General features: G+C 44.3%; 1 protein-coding gene across 4 annotated transcripts in view; it reads right to left on the bottom strand.

The window, feature by feature from the left end:
• The window catches only part of SNX10 (sorting nexin 10), a 73,422-nt gene that overhangs the window by 27,951 nt on the left and 23,952 nt on the right, over positions 1-21,519 (bottom strand). For 2 of the 4 annotated variants that reach the window (XM_042968637.1, XM_007077118.3), the window contains one exon: positions 2,758-2,804. In XM_042968637.1, the coding sequence (XP_042824571.1) occupies positions 2,758-2,781 (24 nt within the window). In that variant the 5' untranslated portion in view covers positions 2,782-2,804. Of the gene's footprint in view, positions 1-2,757; positions 2,805-16,841; positions 18,045-21,519 lie in introns of those variants that run through there. The other 2 variants (XM_042968618.1, XM_015535277.2) reach the window with 2 other exon arrangements.

Raw genomic sequence — 21,519 nt, 5'->3', positions numbered from 1 at the left:
TTAAACGTCCGACTTCAACTCAGGTCATGATCTCGCAGTCCGTGAGTTCGAGCTCCGCGTCGGGCTCTGGGCTGATGGTTCAGAGCCTGGAGCCTGCTTCGGATTCTGTGTCTCCCTCTCTCTCTGCCCCTCCCCCGTTCATGCTCTGTCTCTCTCTGTCTCAAAAATAAATAAACGTTAAAAAAAACTTTTTTTTTAAATTAAGAAATTTTTAAGTAAACCCTCTAATTGGAAAAACAGTCTTTGTTGCTTTCATTGGCAGTTTTCCCCCCTACGAGAACTTTTTTTTTTTTTTTTTGAGAGAGAGCACAGGTGCACACAAGTGGAGGAGGGGCAGAGAGACAGGGAGGAGAGAGAATCCCACGAAGACTCCAGGATGTCCGTGCAGAGCCCAACACGAGGCTTGGGGCTCAATCCCACGAACCATTACATCATGATCTGAACCAACACCAAGAGCAAAAAGCTTAACCAGCTGAGCCACCCAGGCACCCTTCTCCCCTAAGAGAACAAGGTTTAAAATGTGCCCTTGGAATGTGCCATCAATCGCATAGTCTCACTCTCTCGGCACTGCCTGCCCAGTGGTCAGGACAATGCAGGTGGTGTAGTGAAGAGTTCACCTCACCCAGAGAGAGGTCTGGCCTCTGCCCTCAGCTACTGGGAGGTGATCTCTAGGCCCCTGGAACATCCTGCCTGACAGGAGTACCTTTGCCAGCCTGGGCTTTGGCCACCAGACAGTCCAACAATGTGCATATGATGGGAGTTCAGTTGTACCAAATGCAACCTCTGGAGGAACTGGAGACTAAAGATATTAGCCTGACCCCAGGAGGAGTAGAGACTAAAAGGCAGCCACACAGGAGGACGCCCGGGTGGCTCAGTCGGTTAAGCGTCCGACTTTAGTTCGGGTCATGATCTCACGGTTCGTGGGTTCGAGCCCCACATCGGGCTCTGTGCTGACAGCTCGGAGCCTGGAGCCTGCTTCATGAAGATTCTGTATCTCTCTCTCTCTCCCCCTCCCCTCTCCCACTCACGCTCTATCTCTCTCGTTCTCTCTCTCAAAAATAAACATTAAAAAAAAAAAAAAAAAAAAGCCACACAGGGAGTATGTGACCGAGCCGCAGTAAAAACTGGACACCAAATGCCCTGCTGAGCTCCCCTGCACATATCCTCACACATCAATGGTGGGAGCGTAACTCCAGCAACTCCATACAGAGAAGACGAGCAGGAGCTCCACATCTGGATGCCTCCCCAACTCTGTCCTCTGCATCCCTTCCTTTGGCTGGTTCTAATTTGTGTCCTTTCCCTGTAATAAGCCGTAACTGTGAGTATCATAGCTCTCTCAGTGAATTCTGTGAGTCTTACGAACTATCAAAACTGAGGATGCTTTTGGGAATCCCTGAAATTGTAACTGGTGTCAGAAGTGACAGAAGTCATGTGGGAACTTGTAGTTTGGCCAACTTCACAGAGAAGGTATTTCCTGAAATAAGCAAATAAGTATTTCCTGAAATTTCCCAATGTTGTTTAATATAGAGACAAGAGAGAAGTCCTGGTATTATGTGAGGTTACCTCTGTGGGGAAGATAGGGGGGACTGATGGAAAGGGCCACACAGCACTGTCTGGGGTGCTGGAACCACCTATAGCTGAGTGTGGTTACACAGGTGTACACATAAGGGATAATCTGTTGTACACGTAAGATTAAGGAATTTTATGCATTTTACTGTTTATATGTTATACCCCAAAAGTTAAAAAACACTGTCTTTGAAAACAGGAGAGCCAAAAAAAAATGTAAAAAAAAATAATAAAAAGAAAATGCAGGAGCCCAGCCTGGAATTAAAGGGTAGAAGTGAGCTGGAGTAATTAGAATATGAACCCAAAGACAGGGCTGAAAGTAAGGATGTGAGATCTAGCAAAGAAGCCTCTGGAAGGATTCTCTGAAATGGACTTCTTGGATTGTTTAGTGCTTTAAACTTGGACAAGGCAAACTAAGGACCATGTGGCCGTGTGTGTGTGTGTGTGTGTGTGTGTGTGTGTGTGTGTGTTGCGTACTCCCTAACAAGTCCCTCTGCCACTGTTCAGTCTCATTAGGCTCACCCAGTGACAAAGTGTGTGATACAGGAGTAGGCAGGGTAGGACAAATGGGTACTCCGAAGAGAGGCCACTCAGCAAAGGGTTGGTGTGGTGGTTACCCTACCCTCCGCCCAGTCAGATAAAGCTCAAGAAGCCAGGACTGGAGGCCTGGGAGGTGAGACTGGGTTCAGGAAAGAACAGCGTTCTCTGAACTGTGTGAAAACAAGCCAAGAGATCTGAGAGGTAACAAGCCAAGTGAAAGTGAAACTAATGGCGGACAGTTCCCCTGGGTCATTACCAGAGGTGGGGGGATTCACTCATGAGGCAAGAGAGTAGAAAACCAAGAAAGCAAGAGGGAGACTGTTCAAAGCAGAGGGTGATAGTCAGAGCCTGGGAGAAATCTGAGTCATGGAAAAAGATATTTTTATAAGCAGTGGGTGGAAGTGAGCAAGAAGCCAGCTCAGTCACTGGAACCAAGGAATGAGGGCCGAGGACGCATCGATGTTGGGAAATGGGGGCAGCGGGGGCAGTGAGGACAGGAGGGCAGGTGTTTTGTTCTGTCGTTAGCCCTCCTCTAGGATGCCCTGAAGTATCGTGACTCTTCACCACAGACTGATGGTTACTGAATGAAGAACTAATCCGCAGTGAGTCAAAATGCATGGATTATTTATCTTTGGATTTGTGATGACATACCTCTTTCTGTTGTTCTGGAAACATCTTCAGCACAGGATACAATCAATCTGAAAAATAAGATACCAACAGTCAGTGATTTGGAAGCAGAAATGTCTCTCATGGCCTCCCACCAAAATCCTCCAAGGGAAAATGTCTCTGCCTCCTCAGTCCCTGAAAGATGAACCTCTGCTCCTCCTCCCTCCTATCCACTGCTGACCAGACCAAGGTGAACATCAGACTGATGTTTAGGACATGGCAAGTCTGAGGCAGTTGGATGCTGACAGGCGCTCAAACCCGAAGGCCAGGCAGAGTGTAGCTACAGGTGAAGCCTTGGTAAGTCAGAGCCTGGAGGTGGGGGAGCAGGGTGGCCATGGGGGGCCGGCAGAGGATGCCCACTGGCAGAGAAATGGAGACAATGGAGATGCCCAGAGAGAGCCACTGCTAAGAACAGCTCTGATGGCTTTACCAGCAACCAGACATTCAAGGAACGGGTCATTCCTGTGACATCTGAACCACTTCAGTGTTCAGATGAGAAACGGTGTGGGCCCCAAGAGGGATAAAGGTCAGCACCTTGATTCCAGTCAGTACAACCAACCTGATGGGTCATTCCAGGCCCTGAAGGTCCCTGGGATTGTCTGCTGGATTTTAAACCCCATTTATTACATAAGCTCATTGAATCTGACACCTGCTCTCTGTCAAAGAAAATTAAAATCCCCTAGCTGTATCCCTGCACACGTATTCTTACGACGGAAAGGTGGCTATGACTGTGTCATCACTGTCTGTCTTTATTTTGACCATAGGTGTCTGGGTCCATTTTCCGGATACTTTTTACCATCCACAAAAATCTCCTGAGCCTCTACTAACATCCTTGGGACTGCAGGGAATATAAGGAAGCGAGAACCCTAGCTTCAGCCTCCAGACCCACATGATGTTGCTGATAAGATGCCGCACAGCAGGCAGAGGAAAGGACCTGCTGCAGGAGGAGAGTGGACTGCACGTGAGTGGCCGGAGAGTTTCCAAAGGGAAGGCAGTTCCTGTCACCTGGGAAACACAGGAGGACCCATGGAGAACACAGGAATGTCAGCATTCATGGAAGGAAGAGGGACCTCCAAGGAACAGGGGTGGTAGCAGCATGCACAAAGGAGGGAGAAAAGCATGATGGACAGTCAAGAGAAGGCGGGCAGGCCAGTTCCACTGTGGGAAAGGAATGGCGGGAGTGGGCCAGGTTGCACTGTTGCTGCCAAAAAGATACGCCCAGGTCCTAACCTCCAGGACCTATCTAGAAAAAGGGTCTTTGCAGACATAAAGAAGAATCTCAGATGTGATCATCCTGAATTATTGTGGGTTCCGAATACGATGACAAGTGTTTTAGGAGAGACAGAAGAGGAGAAAACCTGCACACAGAGGGGAAGCCATGCGAAGATGGAGGCAGAAATTGCAGAGGGGCAGACACAAGCCAAGGACACCCGGAGTCACCAGAGGCAGGGGAAAAATGTCCCCCTAGAGACTCCAGAGGGAGCACGGTCCTGCCAACACATTGATTTCAGACATCTGGCCTCCAGAATTACAAAAGAATAAATTTCTCTTGTTTTAAGCCACGAAGTTTATGGTAACTCCTTTTGGCAGCCATGGGAAACCGATACAGAAAGGGTCTGCGGGGATCAGATAGAAAAGACAGGCTGGGGTCCTAACTGTGGAAGGGGTGGGAATTCATTTATTCACTCGGCAAATTTACTCGGCATATTTACTCGGCAAATATTTATGGCACTCCTACTATGTGCCATGTGCTGGGCTAGGAGTGGGGCACACAGGGGACTACAGCATACACCAGAAGCTCAGAAGATGACTTTATAACCATAATGTGGAAGGGAGAGGAAAGGAAAGGACACCTGTTTCAAGAACGGAGGGACAAAATAGGGGGTGGAGTGGGGAGCTGGGAAGGCTTTACTGAGAAAATGGCACTTGAGCTGAGACCTAAAGGATGGTGTGGTTTAGCGTGGAATGCAAAAGGAGAAACATTCTGAGCAGAGGGACTGGCATGTGCAAAGGGGTGGAGGCTGGGAGGAGCAGCTAGAGGGCCGGGTCATTGAAGGGGTTCCTGCACTGGATAAAACTTACACCAAGAGTTGCATCCATCTCAGGACGGGTCTCGTTTCCTACACACCCTGCAATGCACCACACAGCTGAGTCTCTGCCCAGGTGGGTCTTCTACTCTCATGCCTTCACCCCTTCCAGACCCCCCTGCAAAGCTCCAGTCCTTTTCCAGGATTCTGCTCAGAAACCACTTCCCCTCTTCTTGTCCCAGCTCTCTGCGCCATTACACAATCCCCTGCCATCATGACCCTCATCTGCATCACAATATTTATATATGCTATCTATATGACCCCAATTGAGTCAATTTCTCCAACAGAGAGTATCTGTGCTTTCCTGTGTAATCAAAGGAAATGTGTAATCTTCTGTGAGGGAGATGTGAGCATCCTCACCTTGCAAGTAAGAAAACAGAAGGTCAGAGGGAACAAGTTGTCCAAGGTCACACAGCCAGTGACAGAATTCCAGTCTACTTTCAACTCAAGCCAGTCTGCTTCCCGACCCTGTTCTTTCCATTGCCCAAGGTTGCACCCATGACTGTGTCATATGAACCAATGGGTCAAAGTTTGGGTCTTAATTCTCCTTAAAGGGCTTGAGCTTTTCCCACCCAGACAGAAGGACTCTGCAACCCCAATAGGGTGCCAGCCACCCCGAGATGCTACATACCAAGTAGCACAGAAGTAGGAAACTGAATGTTTAAACCAGTTCCAGAACTTCACAGAGAACCACACAGTCAACCTTTAATATGGAGAGAGGTGGGGGGGGGGGGGTAGGACTTTCATTTTTTACTCTATATACTTCCATATTGTTTGAATTTTTCCAGTTAACACAAATTCATTTTATACTTTTTGAAATAATGATGGTTTAAAACAAACACCATAATTCTGTCAGAAGTAGTGACTCTAACATAAATTATGGAAGATTTTTCTTTCATGTGAAATAAATAGCAGATTGGAATTACAAAGAGACAGTACCTTTATAACAGAAACTATCAGCTGGTACTAGACCTTGCCATGGCATTTACTAATGAAGAGAAGGAAATTAACTGCTAGCACAATAGTATGGTTTGAGATAAAAGGCCAGTTGTCTATAATTTAGCAAACCAAAGCCGCTAATGAGAAGCTGCCCTCTGAAAACACGACACCCGCCTGGTGGGCTATAATATTATTAGGTTTGTTTAGATTTCTAAATTCTCCAGACTAGCCCATGTGTCTTTCATAATACTGTACATAGGGAATTCTTGCCTCACTGGAAGATTTTCATTCCAACAACTGTGGAAGTCTGCCTCCAGCTGACCATCAACAAGACTGTCTTTGGAGCGCCGGACCTCCCCACCACCGATGGGGAACCACTGCACATCTGGATAATCACCCACTGAGATCCATGATCTTTCCTACTTACCTTCCTAGAGAGAATTATTAACTGCCCCCACTATTCTGAACAACAGGGATGACTTCTCAAACTTGTTCAGGCTAGAATTAGGTACACAGAGATGACAGAGATATGGATTGTCCCCCTACTGGGAAACATGGCGGCCACGGAGACTCATCTCAGAGACTCAAAATGTGTCTTCACAACTCTATCACTGCCTTGAGAGTATGATTTGCCAAAACCAGAAGCTTCAGGAGAAAACCACCCCCATTTTCCACCTTGGAATATTTCTTCTATAACATACAAAATGTCTGGAACCAAGATAGAATTCTATAGAGCAGGGATGGCAAATCTTTTCTGTAAAGGGCCAGATAGTATATATTTGAGGTTTTTCATGTCAAACAGTCTCTGTTATAACTATTCAAGTCTAAAATTTGTAGTGAAAAAAGCACCCAGATGCTAAGTAATCCAACGTACACGGCTATGTTCCAACAAAACTTTTATCTACAAAAACAGGCAGCAGTAGTTTGCAGACCCTACCTATGGAGAAATTAAGTATTGTGTTTTCAATTCTATACCTTACTGAAGCCCTCTCTTAGATAAACAGGAAAAAAAATTCACAATGTTAAGCGTGGTCTGTATACCCATGGGCAGTCTCTTCTCTGACAAGCAAACTACTGACCGAGAGTCTGTAGACCATATACGGGGCCGGAAAGAGAAGGGATTACGTACTTTTCCCCATGGTGAAATAAGCAACACAAGTATGGTTTACGTCATTCTCTAAAATGAAGATGGGGGTGGGGGGAGTGAGCTTTTAGTACCATAGTTTTGGGTTTTCTTACCATCTCTTGTCAAAGGCTGATTAACCCAACAAATTTGTTAATCATGAACTAGGTCAGAATTTGTATCAAAGGCACAAGGACATTCTAAACAGAACAAAACTGGTTTTATCGAAGATCTACACAGAGTCATTGACTCACTGTAACAATATACAATTTCGTAAACCAAATAGGTATGTTTTTCCATATTTCCCACCCAGAAGCCAAGAGAAATCTCATGTGCTCCTAGCAGAAAGTACAGGTAGATTTTTAATTAACCTCATGGTGGGCAGGGCTCTTCTAACAGTAATGGGACAAGGGTATATTTTTTATTAGGAAACAACTTTTATAGCTTTCTTTTCTTTTTCTTTTATTTTCTTTCTTTCTTACTATTTATTTATTTATTTAGTTAGTTAGTTAGTTAGTTAGTTATGTTAGAAGGAGTCGTCAACCCTCAAACAAAATACACTTAACCTCTTCTCCCTTCGGCAGGTGTGCTCAGGTTCCAAGAGCTGGGGCTTGAGCCTGGAAGACAGGCCCACAAGCTGTGCATGGAGGAAGCAAACAAGTAACAAAGATACCACCTCACCTTTCTGTTAGGTCTCACCATTTCACCTTGAAACTGCTTCTTTTTTTTTTTTTTTAAAGAATGTGTGTGAGAGAGAGAGAAAGCAAGTGGGGGACAGGGGCAGAGAGACAGAGAGAATCTTAAGCAGGTTCCACACTCAGCACAGAACACAATGTGGGGCTTGATCTCATGATCTGGGATCATGACTTGAGCTGAAATCAAGAGTCAGACGCTCAACCAACTGAGCCTCCCAGGTGCCCCGACACTGCTTCTTCCAATGCATTTTCACCCAAGTCTTAGAGCCTTCACACCAACATATTACTTTTTAATGTTGAAGAGACTCCACTCCGGGACAAGAGGGCTTAACGAAAGGCGTAAGTCACCCAGTTCCTTTCCTGTTACGATTCTGCCTTCAGAGAGGGCTTTTAGAAGAAAGTCAGACAAAAGCCTTGGTATTGAAGGGGTGTGAGCACTGGAGGAGAGGGCCCATGTGAGGAGTTGGCTGAATAGCCTGTGTCAGTCTCAGCAGTAGCTAAAAAGGTGGGAAGAGGGGGGTGGTTGCTTTCAGGGGCACCCAGGACCTGTGTTGATTCGGGGTTCTAAAAAGCTTATTTCCTTACCTTTCGAGAGAACCTCCTCCCACCTACACCCAGTCCTGTGCCTATGGCCTCTGTAGTGTGCACAGAGGAGGGAGACGTGTTCTGTCTACACCTGTGTCTCAGCAGCTCAGCACCTAGCAGGGGAAAGGCTCACCATGCCAGAGAATTTATGCTGTGGCCACTGTGCTGCCCTGTGAGATGCCCTGGGGTGCTGAAGGCCCCATAGAGTCCTCTAAGATACCCAAAGGAACTGGTACTAATATTACTGTCAGTAAACACCCCTCCACCCTCATACACACATAAAAATAGGAAAAAATTTTTAGAAAACAGTGACAGACGTGGCCACATGAAAATTTAAACCTGCTGTAGTGTACATTTCAAAAGGAATATGAAGACAAATGTTAATATTTGTAATACATAACAAAGGATTAATATTTCTTAATTTATGAAAAGCTCTTGTAAATCCATACCAAAGAGCATTTCTGTAGAAACATGGGGTAAAGGTTACCAATAATCAATTCATAAAACGAAAACAATAAAGGTCAAACTCAACAACAGAAAACAAACACCCTGATTAAAAACTGGAAAAAAGACTTGAGTAGACATTTCTCCAAAGATGATATACAAATGGCCAAAAAACATATGAAAAGACAGTCAGTATCACTAGTCATTAGGGAAATGGAAATCAACACCACAGTGAGTTATCACCCCGCGTCCATTAGGAAGGCTAGTAACAAAAAAAAAAAAAAAAAAAAAAAAAACAACAGAAAACAAGTATTGGTGAGGCTATGGAGGAATTGGAACCTGGGTGCTGGCGGGAATGTAAAACGGCGCTCCTGTAGAAACCAGTATGGAGGTTCCTCAAAAAATTAAAAATAGAACTACTCTAGAGTCCAGCAATTCTACTGCTGGGTACATATCCGAAAGAACTGAAAGTAGTATCTCAAAAAATTGCACACCCACCTTCTTAGAAGCTTGATTCCTACAGCCAAGAAGGGGAAGCGACCCAAATGTCCATCAACAAATGAATGAGCAAGATGTGGTATATATGTAGAAGGGGACATTATTCACCTTTTAAAAGGAAGGAAATTGTGACACATGCTACCGCATGGATGAGCCCTGAGGACACTATTCTAAATGAAGTGATCAGTCACATACACAGAACCAGGTACTTTATGATTCCACTTACCTACATGAGGTAAGTAAGGTTTCTTAACTAGCCAAATTCACAGAAACAGAAGGTGGGATGGTGGCTGCCGGGGGCTGAGGAAGGGGAAAATGGAGAGTTCTTGTTTAATGGGTACAGGGTTTCAGTTGGGCCAGACGAAACAGACCCGGAGATGTTGTTACACAACAATGGGAATATACATAATACTACTGGACTGGACACTTGAATTGGACAAGATGGCCAATTTTACATGTTCTTACCACAATTAAAAAGTTTTAGGGGTGCCTGTGTGGCCCAGTCGCTTAAGCGTCTGACTCTTGATCTCAGCTCGGGTCATGATGTCGTGCTTCGTGGGATGGAGCCCTGCGCAGAAGCTGCTTGGGATTCTCTCTCCCTCTCTGTCTGCCCTTTCCTCACTCGTGTGTGTTCTCTCTCTCTCTCTCTCTCTCTCTCTCTCTCTCTCACAAAATAAATAAATGTTAAAAAAAAGTTTTAGGAAAAAGGTCAATGATTTATTTAAAATGTTTAACCTTGCTATAAACAGAAATGCAAATAAAAAATAAGGAACCATCTTTGTGTCTATTAAATTAGAATTTTTTTTAATGATAATATCTACACTGGCAAAGATCATGAGAAATGGGACTGATTGCTGCTGGCAGGAATGTGAGCTGTTTCAACATTCCTGAAAGACAAGTGGGCCATATGTTTCAAAAGAATTTTTAAATTGCTCGTGTTCTTTGACTCAATCATTCCACATCTGGGAACTCAACCTAAAAAAATCAATCAGACATGTGCAAAAAAAAAAATTTTTATATGAAAGAACGTTCACAATGCAGTGTTTTTAAAAAGTGTATCAAATAAAATGGAAACGTAAATGTCCATCGGTAGATTAGACAGAATGAATTATGGCAGCGCTTCATAACACACCAACCAGCTTGGGCCACTACAAATTATGTTATAGAAGAATATTAAACGTAAGGACTGTTCAAGAAGTTCTGAATAGGGAACGGGTTGACACCAGGCAGGGAAAGATAAGGGACCTCCACGGAGGCAGACTGCATCAGAGAGCGGGAGGCTAAGGAGGCAGCAGGGGCGGCAGAGTTTGGGGAAGAAGAGGAAGAGATAAACGTGTTCTGGACCTGCCCGCACTAGGGGCCGTGCATGAAGTCTCACAAACTTTCTGATAGGGTCCCAATAAAAAGTCAGGGACAAAAATCCTCGGTGGCTACCCAGTTGGGACCCCTTCTCACTCTTGAGAGCTTTGTACTTCCCCTCAATAAACTCTATGGTTTTGCTCGCTCTCTGTTGTCCGCAAAGATTCCTTCTTCGACTCCGTGAGACAAGGACGAGTGTCTCTCCCACCCTTCTGTAACAGGATCGCCAAGTGAATTTTTTATGTATGTTTTTATTTCTTTACATATTTATTTAAGAACCAGGGGCGCCTGGGTGGCTCAGTCGGTTGAGCATCCGACTTCAGCTGAGGTCAGCTCAGATCACAATCTCACAGTTTGTGAGTTCGAGCCCTGCGACGGGCTCTGTGCTGACAGTTGAGAGCCTAGAGCTGTTTCAGATTCTGCGTCTCCCTCTCTCTCTGCCCCTCCTCCGCTCGTGCTCTGTCTCTCTCTCTCTCTCTCTCTCAAAAATAAATTTAAAAAAATAATAATATTAATTAAAAATAATTAAATTAGGGGTGCCTGGGTGGCTCGGTCAGTTAAGCGTCCGACTTTGGCTCAGGTCATGATCTCACGGTCCGTGAGTTCGAGCCCCACGTCGGGCTCTGTGCTGACCGCTCAGAGCCTGGAGCCTGTTTCAGATTCTGTGTCTCCCTCTCTCTCTGCCCCTCCCCTGTACATACTCTGTCTCTCTGTCTCAAAAATAAATAAATGTTAAAAAAAAATTTTTAAATAAAAAATAATTAAATTTAAAAAAAAATAATAATATTTAAGAACCAGAGCCTACATACAAGGAGTTAACAGTGGTCATTTCTGAGTGGTGGGATTCTAATGGCTTTTTACTCTGTTCTTTTCTGTATTTTTCAGGAAGTTTACAATGCATTTGTTACTTCTGAAGTCTGAAAACACTGCGAAATTTTTTTTTTAAATAAAACTTAATGTGCTCAATTACTTTTATGTTACCATTTGCAAGAAAACAAACAGCTAAGTTAATTTCACTTTGTGTTTTACTTCCTCCTATGATGTTCAGCAATTTTTCTACATAAATCAAGAATTACTGACTTCTTACTTTCAGCTCATAAAGATAATGCCATCAGTGAGGTTGTTTTAAATTCAAAGTTTAACTTAGTGCCAGTTTTCCACATACCTATTTCTCAGTACCACCTATGTCCTTCGCGATGCATTGGGCAGGTCTGGGGGTGAGGCCATACCCCCCCCCAAACCTCTTCTAGGGGGGAAGCTCTGGGCCAAGGTCCTGCTGAAGGGACAGCTCTACAGGTAGCCCCATTTTGTATCACCTGAGGGGACCCTTCCTAGACACAGGTGATGGCATCAATGGTTAAGTATCAGACTCCAGAGAAGCCAATCCACAGGTTAGTCAGGTGCCGAAGACACAGCCTGGCAAGCAAACAAGGGCTGGGCACCTGCTCCTGCCCATATTTGGCGCAGGACTGGCAGTACTCTGGGACCCGAAGCTGGGAAATGATGAAAGAGAAACAGGAGGGATTACAACGTCGCAGCCAGAGGTCTGAGGGACCAGAGCTTGTACTGAAACAGAAGCCATGCTGAAGATAAAAGATCTCATGAGATATCAAAGAAACTGGTCACCAGAAAAGCTGAATTACGGCACTGGCTTCAGCTGCTGACATCCACACAGCTGCCTGGAGCCAGCATCCAGAGTGTCCAGTAGCTTAAGGGTCCCGCGTCTCCTGGGTACCCATGCACCCCTTTACTCAAGGTAGCCTGAGGGAGAGCCCAGCTTGGGCAATCCAAAAAGAAAAAGACAAACAAGCTGGCACCAAAACATGAAAAATGAACCGATGTGGGGCAGCTGTGCCCTTTCGAGGAGGACCAGCAGCGCGTGCAGAACCACCTGTAAAGCCAGCCCAAGTTCTTCCTCAGTCTGACCTTAGAACTTAAAAACACAAACCAAAATGGAAACACAAGCAGAAAGCTGAAATTCAGTGAAAGCTGGAAACACAGATAAAATTACTGCTTAAGTTTGCCACCATTTATCACAAAAGAAAAAATCAAAGAGAATACGGCATTTCTTTTTAAGGTGTATTAGCAGTCTAAAAAAATACTGGTGCACGGTACAAAAAAACAATGAAACCACTGATTTGGTAATCTCCACAACATATGGGTTCCTTTTATGGTCATGAAATGATGGTGGCCAAATATGGGGTCTAAAATCCAGGAAGAAGAAAAAAAATATATCGAATTTTAACCTCAACTATTTTGGTGGCATTTAGGAAATGTGCTACCTTAGACTTAAGGTCTTACCTGGACACATAGCCATGTACACTGTGGGCCTAACTCTACCTCCCCTCATCTATACACTAAGGACAACACTGGGGAATAGCAACACATGACCAGAAGAAACGGAATTGAAGGAAAGAAGCCATAAAACACAGATGTAGGAGACAGACGGGGACACTAGAGCAGACAGACAGGTAACACTAGACTTCCTAACTTGTGACATCCGCTCTCCCCAAAACAACCCTACCCTCCCAGATCAAACCCAAGAATGTTTTTCACATTTCCCAAATGGTCTCCTTCCTTTTTTTATGCTGTTAAGGTTCTCTTAACTAGTGATGTGTCTGGGCTACTCCTTTTCCTCTTCTGGAAGAGCAGGTAAGTCTTGGGGTTGGGAGATGGGGTATTAGTAATCTAAACATTAGTGTGAATTTGTCCAATCAGACAGCATTCCTATTAACCAAAAGCTATCTACAGCTACTCACTCCCCTCCCCCACCCCCATCACCATGCAGAGTTTTGACGAAGAGGGAAAAGAGGGGAAACCATTGGTACTTGGGGGTGTGGAGTTCTTTGGAGGTTGATGCATCCCTCAGCGCCCTGCCACAGAATCGTGAAAGACTGAGACCACAGCCCCCTGAGGAACAGCAGAAAACACCCTGCTCTTCTTTCCTACCAACAATTAGAAGGCATTTTTTTCAACGTCACTTATTCTAGCCCCATCCCCTGATCAGGGGACTTTACAGAAGTACAACCACAACTTCCCATTAAAATACACCTTAAAAATGGCATCAAAAGAATAAAATATCTAGAATTAAATTTAACAAAAAAGTACAAAGCATATACTCTAAAAATTACCAGATATCATTTAAAGAAATTAAAGATCTAAATAAGTGGGGGAAAAACCTGTTTATGGACAGGAAGACTTAACATTGTTATTGTTAGGACAGCAACTCTGCTCAAACTGATCTGTAGATTCAATGCAATCTTTATCGGAATCGCAGCTGACTTTGTGCAAATTACAAGCTGATTCTAAAACTCCTATCTAGTTGCAAGGAACCCAGTATAGACAAAACAACCCTGAAAAAGAAGAACATAGTAGCAAGACTCTCACTTCCTGATTTCAAAACTTACTACAAAGCAACAGTATGTAAGAGAGTGGCACAAAGATAAACAGATAAACAGAATAGAATTAACAGTCCAGAAATAAATCCATACTTTTATGGTTACCTGATTTTCAACAAGGCTGCCAAAACAATTCAATGGGGGAAGAAAACCAGTCTTTTCAACAAATGGTGCCAGGACAAGTGGATATCCACAAGCAAAATAAAGCTGGACCCATACTTCATACCAGCTAGAGAAATTACCTTGAAATGGATCAAAGACCTAAATGTAAGAGCAAAAATTATGAAACTCTTAGAAGAAAATACAGAGGTAAATCTTCATGACGTGGGATTTAGCAAAGGATTCTTAGATATATACCAAAAGCATGAGTAACAACAACATCAAAAAAAACAAAAAAAAACAAAACCCAGATAAATTAGACTTCATGAAAATCAAAACTTTTATTCTTCAAAGGACACCATCAAGAAAGTGAAAAGACAATAAATGAAATGGGAGAAAGTATTTACAAATCATGTATCTGATAAGAAACTTGACCTAGAATATATAGAGTTCATACAATTCAGTAATAAAAAAAAAAACCTTAAGAATCTAATATATAACCTGGTGACTATAATACACTGTATTGTATAATTGAAATTTTCTAAAAGAGTAGAACTCTCACCAAAAAAGGGGAGGGATATCAATAGGTAGGGTGATGGATGTGTTAAGTAACTTGATGGGGGAATCCTTTCACAATGTATACATACCATCAAATCACATCGAACACTCTAAGTAACTTACAATTTTGTCAATTATGCTTTGGTAAAGCTGGAAAAATAATAAAAATAAAATATATATGTTGTATTACATTACACATATAAGTAGAATAATAAAAAGACCACTGACAACTTATAGAGATAACTGATAGCTGATAATTCAAAACCAGGCAAAGGATCCTCAACAGACATTCCTCCAAGGAAAACAGAGAAATGGCCAAAAGCATATGAAAAGATGCTCAATATCATTAGCCATCAGGGGAGAGCACATCAAAACCACAATGAGATATCACTGCACTCCACTAGGCTGGCTAGAATCACAAAGTCCGATAATAACAAATTTGGCTAAGGATATAGAGAAACTGGAACCCTCATACACCGCTGGTAGATTTGTAAAGTAGTACAGCCACCTCAGAAAACAATCTGGCAATTTTTCAAACCACCAAACACAGGCTCATCATTTGACCCAGCAAGTCTCCTAGGTGGATACCCAAAAGAAATGAAAATGTATGTCCACAGAGAAACTACTATATAAATATCAGCATTATTCGTAATAGCCAAAAGGTGGAAATAACCCAAACATCCAGCAATGGACAAATGGATAAACAAAATGTGGTATATCCATCCAATGGAATGTTATTTGACAATAAAAAGGAATGAAGTATTGATACACCTGCAACTTGGATGAAGCTTGAAAACATCAGGTTAGAAAAGGTCCACAAGAGTCCATCTGTTATAGAATTTCATTCATATGAAAGTGCCAAATAGGGAACTAAGGACAGAAAATAGATTACTGGTTGCTTAGGGCTCAGGTGGAGGGTGTGGAGAGTGAAAGGGTGGAGTGTAGGGGTTCAGGGAAGTGACAGCTAAAGAGCAATGAAACGAGGTGATAAAAACATCCTAAAATAGTTGTAAGTATCTGTAAATAAACTGAAACCAGTGAATAGTACACTCAACTGGGTAAATTGTATAGTATGTGGATATTTCAAGAAAGCTATTTTTTAAGTGTTACCTGAAACTCTGAGTTTGACCCATTTTATTCATAGCCCCGGTGTCCCTCATCCTACAAAACACCATGTGTGCCAAACTGAAAGCCCTGTGGGCATCATCTACCCCTAGGGTTCTCTCACCCCGACTTGGCTCTGACCCCATCCTTGCTCTGCCATCCGTCTTCCAACCCTTCCTCCCACTATGCCTCGGAACTTCATTCCTAGATCCAGCAAGTGCCCCACATTCACACCCACCTCAGCGGCACGATTCTGGCTGGGCCCTGGCCACTCTTCCCTTCCCTTGTGACCCTCCCAAGTCAGCACTCCCATTTCTAAGGACCAGGAGAAAACCAAATTCCCCAGGTCACTACAATCGCCAGACAATAACCTACCAACAAGTGCCTAGAACCTAGGAATGTGGCCAACTCCCTCCTCCTCACTTCCTGGAATGACTTCCTTCTCGCCAGTTTCCTACTTCTCCTTTCTACATTTTTAGGAACCTTCCCTGTGCTTTCCCATTTTTTCCTGATCCCTCCAAGGAGGACCTCATTCACGGTAATGACCTAAAACCTCTTGGTCTTGCCTTAGCCTATTGATTCCTGTGACCTAACCTCTTACCAACAATGTGTTTACCATGTGACCATATCACATCCTAACCAGGAACTTCTCTTTGAAATGTAAAACTAAAAGTCTCCTCTGATTACCCTTCTTTTCTCACTTCCTCATTCTCATCAAATTTGCTCTTCCATTTGAATGAAAACCACAAGAACTTTGATCCTACCCTTCCTATTCTCCCTCTGGACCTCACTTCCTCATATAGTCTCCCTCCAGTACCCCTCATTTCCTGTTCCACTGACACACTCTATATGTCAACCTCCAAACACGGATCAACTTAACCTCTGTCACCTCCATTTCACCTACCGCTGAAGAAAAATGCCATCGTTTCTATGACTGCCTCCATCACCAGGTTATGAGTTCCAACTTCAGTGGGCTCCTCCAGGGTTCAGGAATCTTCCACTCATGCCAGCAGCTTCAGACCTTCACCCCTCACCTCCAGCCACCTACCTCCTCCCAGTTTGCTACCCCACCCCATCATCTGATAACTCTTATTTCCCATTTCATCAAAACAGTAAGACCATCAGGTTTACATTCTTCATCCTGGTTCTCTGCCCCCTTGAAATCTACCCACATACTCACCCACTTCCCTCAGTCTCAGAGAAAAAGGGTCACATTTCCCCCTGTCTTCGTGATCTTATTTCTCCTACCTTCTCCAAGACGTCGGTTCAAGTACCCCTCAGCCTTACTAACTCCAACTGCTTCCTTCTCCAACAAACGAGCTCAAGCTCCTCTTATCCCAGTGTAGATGGGCAACACTGGCTAATTCATTCAACCTATTAAGGACCAGGCACTGCTGCAGATGTCAGAGATAGGACAACGAGCAAGACACCAGGTCCCTCATTTCGCTTACATCATAGTGGGAAGGGACGGAAAGACGACATGTAAACAAACAGACAAGGTAATGAACAAGCTTAATGAAGAAAACAACAGGATGATGTAATCGAGCATGACGCTGGGTACTTGGTGGGGACTACTTCACATTCGGGTGATTCGGAAAGGCTTCTCTGAGGAAGTGACGTCTGAACTGAAACCTGAAAGGCCAAGAGGGAGCCAGTGACAAGGTGGTCTTGGGAAACAGCACTCCCTGGTGAGGCTCCCATGGGGGAATGGGCCTTCTTCTCCCCAGTTCTGCACTGATACCTCCCGGGCTGGCCTTGAAGTACACAAGGGACAGTATGTTCCTGGTGGGGACATGAAAAGGTTCCCTGGTGAGGCACCACACACGGCTTCTCAGCAGAAGCCACGTACTCACTGTCACCCTCCACTTTAATCAGGACAGTTCCCAAATGGGCCACTGGCAGCCCTCTTTCCTTCCACTCTCTACTCATTCTGTTTTGGCTAACACTCCCTTATCACATGCAAAGGAGTCCAGAATCAGAACTGCCTTTGAGGACAGCCTGGCCACCTCCTAGTGGACATCTCCATCCAGACATCTGTAGGCACCTCTAACTTACTGTGTCTAATCCAAGCTGGCTGTCACATGTCACCTTTTCCCTGCACTTCTGGGGCCTAGCCTATTCTACCACCTCCTGTGCTGCCCATTTTAATAATGAATCACATCAACATCCACACAGTGACTCAAATGGGAGTCCCAGAAACTGTCCTTGATTCCTTCCTTTCCCTTACTTTCCAAATCCAACTGGTAAGCAAGCCCTCTCTCTCTGAATACCTCCTACGTCCATTCCCTTCTCCTGGCCTCCAGGGTCAATGGACTAGCTCAGGATCTTGTCATTTCTCTACTGAACCCTAGCTGAAATACTGGAGATTCCCAGGGCCCAACACCCTTAGCAGATGCTCAGTAAATGATTTTTGAATAAACAAAAGAGAGGGAGCATGCATGAGTGAACAAAATGATTGAGTGATCAAATCAATGAATAAATAAAAGAATAAATGCATGCCGTGTACAAAGAAAGCTAAGAAATATAAAGTCTAAAGGAGGAGTTAAATAATGTCAAAGGAGTCAAAGGAGTTAAATAATGATCTACGGTGGCAGGGTTTAGATTCATACATAGCAGGGTTTCGATTCAAACTGAGGTCTGCAGGCCCCAAATCCCATCATGGCTAATGGTCACAGGCTTACACGACAGGCTGGACCTCAAAAGATAATAGTAATAGCCAACACACAGAGAATGCTTCTGATAGAGTCACCATTCTAAGAACTTCACATACACCCTCACAAAAATCCTATGAGGCAGGTACAGATGTGATCCCCGTATTAACAGTTAAGGAAACAGAGTCACCAAGAAGTTAACAATTTGTCAAAGGTCATAAAGCTACTGAGTGACAGAATTGGGATTTGAACCCAGACAGTCTGGCTCCAATGTCTGCGTTGGTCGTCCCTTTAACCTTTTGGCATACTGCCTTCATGATGGAGGGAAGATGGCAGAGGGAGGTTCCAGGTGGAGGGAACGTACGATTACATGCAGCAAGGCAAGAAGGTGGGAGTCGAATCTGGCAACAGGAAGGGGGGGGTTGCTGTGGCTGGGATCAAGGGGAAGTAGAAAGTAAGGCCCCAGAGAAAAGACGGTGTCAGACACAAAGCTTCCTGTTACCTGGTCCAGGGCCAATGGCCAGTCTTGTTTGATACGTAAAGTGCCTCCATACTTTCACAAGGTAGTGAACTGTCAGAGGAACGTGTTCACTCTGTTTTCTTAACCACGGTATTTAGTTCTCCTGAATATCAAGGTGGAAGAGCTAAAAGGCAAAGGAAGAGCTAAGTTGTTCAAGGTCCTACGGTTAACTAGATGGTAAAACCGGCCCCAAGGTCCATGGAAATAATCATCGGCACCCTAACCTGCAAGCATTTATTTTTGATACAGTATTAGTTTGAAAAGATCACACATATTTTTAAAAATCTCTAATTTTGGGGGCGCCTGGGTGGCTCAGTCGGTTAAGCGTCCGACTTCAGCTCAGGTCACGATCTCGTGGTCCGCGAGTTCGAGCCCCGCGTCGGGCTCTGGGCCGATGGCTCAGAGCCTGGAGCTTGCTTCCGATTCTGTGTCTCCCTCTCTCTCTGCCCCTCCCCCGTTCATGCTGTGTCTCTCTCTGTCTCAAAAATAAATAAACGTTAAAAAAAAATTTAAAAAAAAAATCTCTAATTTTGTTTCATAGTACTTCAAACGTGAGCCAATAAATTGCCATCTTCACACCTCACTACTGTGAAGTTATATACAAGTCAGTCAAATATAAATTTATATTAGAGGGGTGCCTGGGTAGCTCAGTCAGTTAAGCATCCAACTTTGGCTCAGGTCATGATCTCACAGTTCATGAGTTCGAGCCCCGCAACAGGCTCTGTGCTGACAGCTCAGAGCCTGGAGCTTGGCTCAGATTCTGTGTTTCCCTCTCTGCCCCTCCCTCGTTCGTACTCTGTCTCTCTCTCTCTCTCTCTCTCTCTCTCCCTCAAAAATAAAAAAAAAAAAAATTTTTTTAACTAAAAAAAAAAAAAAAAAGACTCTCTCTTTCCTGGGCGCCTGGGTGGCTCAGTTGGTTAAGTGTCCGACTTCGGCTCAGGTCATGATCTCGAAGTTTGTAAGTTCAAGCCTCACATTGGGCTCTGCGCTGGCAGCTCGGAGCCTGGAGCCTGCTTCAGATTCTGTGTCTCCCTCTCTCTCTGCCCCTCCCCTGCTCGTACTCTGTCTCTCTCTCAAAAAAAATAAAACATTTAAAAAACTTAAAAGTAAAAGAGTCTCTCTCTCTTGGGGCGACTGGGTAGCTCAGTCGGTTAAGGGTCCGACTTCGGCTCAGGTCATGATCTCCCTGTTGGTGAGTTTGAACCCCACATCAGGCCATCTGCTGTCAGCACAGAATCTACTTTGGATCTGGTCTCCCTCTCTCTGTGTCCTTCCCCCACTCATGCTTGCTTTCTCTCTCTCAAAAATAAATAAACATTAAGAAATATATAAGATTTTCTCCCTCTTTCTTTGCTCCTCCTTCCTGCTCACGTGTGCACGCACACACTCTCTAAAATAAAAATAAATAAAATATAAATTTATAGTAGGAAAACTTTAGTAGAAAAAAAATTAAAAGGCAGACCTTAAAGCTAACCTTTCACCCTAAAACTGCTTCGGAAAGAAAAGGGAAGCAGCCTTGCAAGCCATCTAAGCAAGCCCTTAGGTCCCTATGGACCTACAGATTCCTAATCTCGTCAGTCACTGGAAATGGTCACCCTGGAATCTGTAAGTGCTACTCTGGTTCCCTCCTTCATGGGGATCTAGGAGATCAAACAATGACCACAGCTTCAAGGCCTCCCAACTCGTGGGAGACCAACATGGTCATCCCTCACGGTCAAGGGGAGAGACATAAATACTAAGTGAAAGAACCCAAAGAAACGTTCTCTGACCTCTGAAAGTAAATATTCCGGAGGGCTCGTCTGGCTCCAAGGGAAAGGGGCAGGACCAGATCACTCAGTGCCCTCTCCCATGGGAATACCAAGCAGGGAGGGAATGGGAGATAAAGCAGAGGCAGGGTGACATGAGCAATTCGTCTGACAGAAATAACCCCTGCCCCAAGCCCATCAGAGCCCAACGTTAAAACCTGCTAAATAAACTACAAGTGCACCCTCTTTCTCTGCCCCTAACCCACTCGCATTCTGTCTCTGTCTCTCTCAAAAATAAACATTAAAAAAAATTTTGAACTACAGGTATAAAATTAAAGTCACTTGTTGAGCCCCTTAACGTAAGTTGCTGCTGAACATAGAGAAGTAGAGGGCCAGGAAGTCACTAGGGTGCCCAGCAATCAGCTGGCCTCGCTCACTCCTTTTACGTGATTCACTTCCTGCCCCAGCATAACCTTGACAGCAAGCTGTCAATGCTGGATCCGTGACCTCGAGGGTGTGTTGTACATCCGGAAAGGAGCCTTGGCCCAGGGAGTCTGGCTAGGCAAGGGCTCACAAAACTGACCAAAGCAGAACTATTGATTTTCACAAAACTGACCAAATCAAACAAAGCCAAAGGGAGTGTTTTCCAAACAACACTGATCTTGTGGTCTTGTGAAGTCCAAAGATTAACAAAATACTAAGAAGGCAAACAAATGCCGGTGGTTGGGGAGTGGGAAAGAAAACTCAGACTGGCTTTGTTCTAGGAGCAGACTTGACAGATTCAGGTTCTTTGTGAATATATCTGGATTGAAGCAAAAGCCCAGATTTAACACTGGTTAAATCGTTACCTTCACAAATTTGAAAAGCGTAAGCTAGCTGGGAGAGTCCTCATGCCCATTAACTAGCCCTGTCACGTGGCTCTGGGCTGGGCACTGCTCTGCA

Source organism: Panthera tigris, chromosome A2, assembly GCF_018350195.1.
Source record: "Panthera tigris isolate Pti1 chromosome A2, P.tigris_Pti1_mat1.1, whole genome shotgun sequence".
In the NCBI taxonomy this organism is placed as follows: domain Eukaryota; kingdom Metazoa; phylum Chordata; class Mammalia; order Carnivora; family Felidae; genus Panthera; species Panthera tigris.
This window is presented reverse-complemented; position numbering and strand designations above follow the sequence as displayed.